The sequence below is a fragment of the Tauraco erythrolophus genome, chromosome 18 (assembly GCF_009769465.1).
Source record: "Tauraco erythrolophus isolate bTauEry1 chromosome 18, bTauEry1.pri, whole genome shotgun sequence".
Classification (NCBI taxonomy): domain Eukaryota; kingdom Metazoa; phylum Chordata; class Aves; order Musophagiformes; family Musophagidae; genus Tauraco; species Tauraco erythrolophus.
Window position 1 is genome coordinate 28,130 of NC_141482.1, and position 5,036 is coordinate 33,165.

At 52.1% G+C, this 5,036-nt stretch overlaps 1 protein-coding gene across 1 annotated transcript; it reads right to left on the bottom strand.

The window, feature by feature from the left end:
* Nucleotides 1–357: 357 nt before the first annotated feature.
* On the bottom strand, nucleotides 358–2,406 carry LOC147527444 (olfactory receptor 14I1-like). The gene is made up of 4 exons (XM_086623120.1): nucleotides 2,367–2,406; nucleotides 984–1,214; nucleotides 779–871; nucleotides 358–545 (listed from the first exon to the last, which is right to left on the bottom strand). Exons 1-4 carry the CDS (start codon nucleotides 2,404–2,406, stop codon nucleotides 358–360), a joined length of 552 nt encoding a protein of 183 aa, XP_086479246.1.
* Between the last annotated feature and the right edge of the window lie 2,630 nt (nucleotides 2,407–5,036).

Here is a 5,036-nt window from a genome sequence, read left to right on the forward strand (position 1 = left end):
GCTGTGCTGGGACACTTCTCCCCTCCACCTCTGCACATAGGAACTGCCCCTGCAGCCCCAGAGAAGGTCTTGGAGAAAGGATCTGGACAAACCAGTCACTACAGGGCCCTGTCTTTTCTTTTATAACACAGAGAGCACAACGCGACATTGCGCAGTCTCTGGGTCACACATAACAGGTAGATAGTGATTTAGGAATGGTGTGAACAATGAATAATGATGTTTCTTGGAGGACAACATTAATACTACTAAGAAAAGTTACAAACCAACCAAACAAAACCAACTACCCAAGACAAGCTGGTCCTGGAGTGAGTTACATTGTGGGTTATATGCAGAAGAAAATGAGTGGTTTATTGCTGCTTAAAAACATCCAGTCATCAGTTTTGACATGGCATCCTTGATCTCCTGGTTCCTCATGCTGTAGATGAGGGGGTTCACGGCTGGAGGCACCACCGAGTACAGACCAGCAATAACTAGATTCAGGGATGGAGAAGAGATGGACAGGGGCTTCGGGTAGGCAAACACGGCAGTGCTGAGAAACAGGAAGACTACAGCCAGGTAAGGGAGGCACGTGGAAAAGGCTTTGTGCCGTCCCTGCTCAGAGGGGATCCAACTTCCCTGAGGTAGGAGTGTGAGCAGGAGAGCTTGAGGATCTGGGAGATTTCACAGAAGAACTGGTCCAGGGCATTGCCGTGGCAGAGGGGCAGTGAAAATGTATTGGCCGTGTGCAGCACAGCATGGAGAAACCCAGTGGCCCAGGCAGCTGCTGCCATGTGGACACAAGCTGTGCTGCCCAGGAGGGTCCCATAGTGCAGGGGTTTGCAGATGGCAACATAGCGGTCGTAGGCCATGATGGTGAGGACACAATACTCCACTGTGATAAAGAAGAAAAAGAAGGAGTTGGGTAGCACTTCCTGAGTAAGAGATGTCCCGGGTGTCCCAGAGGGAATTGGCCATGGCTTTGGGGACACTGGTGGAAATGAAACCCACATCAAGGAGGGAGAGGTTGAGGAGAAAGAAGTACATGGGGGTGTGGAGGTGGTGGGCACAGGCTATGGTGGTGATGATGAGGCCGTTTCCCAGGAGGGCAGCCAGGTAGATGGCCAGGAAGAGCCAGAAGGTCAAGAGCTGCAGCTCCCGTGTGTCTGCGAATGCCAGGAGCAGGAACTGGGTAACAGAGCTGACATTGAACATTTCCTTCCTCTGGGCATTGGGACCTGTTCAAGGAAGAAAAGACAGTCACAAGTTAGGGGAGACTTCTATAAGCAAAATCAGAGCCATTTCTAATACACCCTCCCCCTGCTCCATACCCCACCTTTTCCTGTTCCAGGAGACCTTTCTACAGCTCCGCCAATGGAGCTCCTGTTGGTGCTGGATGAATGTGCCATGAGGAGCAAGGTCTCTGTTCACTGGCTGCCGAGGAGTCAGTCCTGCTCTGCAGCAGTGGGTTCATGGGAATGGTGGGCGCAGGGCACAGTCCTGGTGTTTGACTTTGTCAGATGAAACCTCTCTTAATGCAGAAGTGCCTGTCAGCATCTGCACACCCAGTGCTGAGGAACCAGGACAGCAGAAGGTAGTCTGAGAGGTTTGGGGTTTCGACAGGTCCCCCATCAGCCCTGGGGAGTGTTCTTGGATGTCAGAAACCCTCAGCATTGCTGCTGCTCTCAGTAGAAGAGAGTGAGTCCTGCAAGGCAAGAGGCTTGGCTGTGGCTCAGTACAGAGGGAGGGGAGCTGGTCTGTCCCTCTGTCTTGTTCCCAGCTGCCCTGGGCTTGCACCTTAGGTGGAGAGTGATCAAACACCCAATTGACCCTGAAATCAACCAGACACTGCTGAGAACAAAGGGATCCAGTGCAAACCACTAAATGTCTCACCTCTTCTCAAGGTCTCAGCACCCAATATCCAGCCAAAGAAACTCATGGCTCATTTCCCACACCCAAAAGCACTTCCTCATTCAGAGAGTCTTTGTTTTCTCCATGGGACTTTCAGATTAATCAGAAAAGGTTTGCACCTTTGAGGGCCACTCAAAGCTTGGAAGAACACCTCAAATAGAGAGCCAAGGGCCTTAAAGATGGCATATCAGTAAGTAAGAGTCAGCTCATACTGTGGCTGGACAGACTGCATTGACCAGATTTGCACAGGTGAGAAGAAAGCTGGGACTCTCATTCCCATGGACACACTGGCATGAAAGGACCCACAAGATCAGAGTGTGACTCTGCAGATGAAACTCCACCTCCCCAGAGAGCCTGAGAGCAAGAACAAAATAACAATGACATGAACACAGACAAGTGGAGAAACAAGGAAAACAGCAGTGAGGGTGTGGCTGAGAGAGGCCAGGGCAGAGGCAGCCGGGCACTGGGCACAGCGTTACCCTGACCCAGCTGGTCACGCCACCTCCCAGACACCACCATGGCCGGGCAGCTGCTCTCAGCCCCTGTGCTCTGCAGAGGGACCTGGGCACGTGGCTGGAGAGCTGCAGCACAGCTCTGCTGGAGGTCTGGCTGCTGAGGAGGTGCTTCAAGCCTTGGACCCCACCGCCCTGAGGGCAGAGGCTTTGCTGGGTGGGAGAGGAGGCGAGGGGGCTTGCTCAGAGGGAGGGGTCTGCATTGGAGGGGATCCTGCAGAGTTTTCTGAAATCTACCTCCCACAACATTTCAAGGCTTCATTTCTTCTCATTCCCTGATCATGCCTCTGCTGCGTGGAGATTTTCCTCCTGGGAGGTGTTTCCCTGTCCCACGTCTTCTCCCTGTCAGCACCCACAGCCCCCATCCCAACTGCTGTGCACTCCCGTGGCCCTACAGAAAGTGTCTGTTTGCAGGGCATGTGCTGGGCACATGTTCCTGTGTGCAGGTGGGACAGGGCAGGTCAGACCAACCCTGATGAGCCCAGCAAAGGTGATGCTGGTGCTGCCCATAGGCAGAGCAGTGGCTGAAGCACTTTAGCAGCTTCTCTCAGAGCTACTGATATCTCCAAGTTCCAGCTCAGGACTCTCAGTGACTTGTTGAAGCACGAGAGCTCCTTTTCCATTTCTCCCCCCAAATTTCCCAAGAGCAGGAAACTGAAAACATAGACTCAGGAAATCTCCTTATCTTTATCCTAATCCTTGCTTTGACCTTGCCCTTGAAAAGTCCCCTCAGAAATGTCCTGAGGATGATCTGAAGCTGTGAGCAGCTCTGACGCACATAGCACCCTCTCAACAGCAGAAAGAGTGACCCGTCCCTAACTGGGGTCTCTCCTTCCACCCACACTTCTCCCCACAGCGCCATGGGGAGCTCCCCGGGCAGCTGAGTGCTGACCCTGGCAGGCGGCAGAGTCCCTGCCCCAGCACACAGCCCCCTGAGGTGCAGGGACCCTGCTGGGAAGGACAGCCCTGGGCACCCCTGGCTGCACGTCCACCTTACACTCTGCAGTCATTCCCAGGTGAAGGCAGACATTGTGTCCTGTCGCTCTGACAGTGCAGAAGGAAGCTGTGCACCAAAGCTCATCCCTTTCCTCTATAAAGAAGAAACTCTGAGAGTCCTCCTGACAGATGTCACAGGCTGAGGGATGCACCAGCTTTAGCAGATCATTGCAGGAACCACAGCTGCATTGCCCTGCAGCAGAGACTTACCCTGTTCAGGGCCTCAAAGATTTTCTCCAAGTGAGCTCTGCTCTTTTCTCCCACTTCCAACTGCCTTTAAGCTCTCTCAGACTCCCAGGTCTCCCCTGGATGCCTGCACGCAGTGCCCCCAGCCCTGCTCCTGGGCACAGCTGTCTCCCTGCAGCGCTGCCCGCTTGCCAGGAGCTCCCTCCATCCCAGGAGCCCGGCCCAGCTCAGCAGCACAGGGCCAGCCCAGGGCGTCACTGGCTCTGCCCCCCCTGGGCTCCCTCCAGGTGTCCCTGGGGCTCCAGGGGAACCTGCTGTGGAACAGCCTGAAGCAATCCCTGATGTTCCCTCCCGCAGCTGGCGAGAGAAATATCTTGGGTAAAAGGATGACAGACAGAGGGAGAATTTTGGGTTGCAGAGGTTTGGGGTAGTCTGTTTAAGGCCTGAGCAGGCCGAGCTTTGGACATGAGAAAAAAACAAAGAAGCTTTCAAGAATGATTTGGAATTAGTAGTACTGTCCCTTATAACAGTAACAGGGCAGTGCTGTAAGGGAACTCCTGAAATCCTTCTTTTTGCTTGGTGATGATAAACTGAAGCTGTTCAATTTCCTTCCTGACAGTCATTCTTGTCTGACAAAACAGCTGTAGGTCCTCAAGGGTTAACCACTGGCATGAAGTTTTTACAATGATGCTTTTTCTCTCTCTGCTATCTTTTTTTATCATTTAAAAATTACATCTCAGAAAATACTGCCCCTGTGTCATCCCTGCTTTCTGTCTTTTCTCTTCATCTGTTTTTGGCACATAAGGGAAGGTGGAAAAGGAAAGTTGGTTTTTTATTTATTTTATTTAACCAAAGACCAGCAAGGGGCAGATCGCAGATTAGTTGCAAAGGCACAAAGGAAGCCAGAATTTTCTGTGATGTTCACTGACACCACCATTACCTTCAGTTCCAGTCTCTGAAGTCCCAACTCTGCTGCAGAGATCCTGGAAGCTCCGAGCTCCCTTCAGATGCCCTGCATGTCAGGATGTAAAATGAAATGAACCTACTCAAAGAGCAGGTTTTGATTCTTTTCACAGCCTAAAACACCTCATGGTCCAGGAGACAGGCCAGACACCACAAGAAGACTTGGTAACTGCACCAAAAAGGGCTCCCAGTAACCAACAAGGGCTCCAGTTAACAAAGAAGGGCTCCCGGTACATAACCAGGAATGGCTGTGGCTACCACAACACAGCTGACAATGGCTCTTGGTAACCAATAAGTGATACCGGTAACTACACCAACAATGGCTCTCAGTAGCTAAGAAGGGCTCCCAGTAACCAAAAAGGAATCCTGGGAACTATTCCAAGAAGGGCTACCGCTAACCACACTAACAAGGGCTCCCGGTAACCAACAATGGCTCCTCATAACCACACTAACAAGAACTCTCAGAAACCAATAAGGGCTCCCAGTAACCAG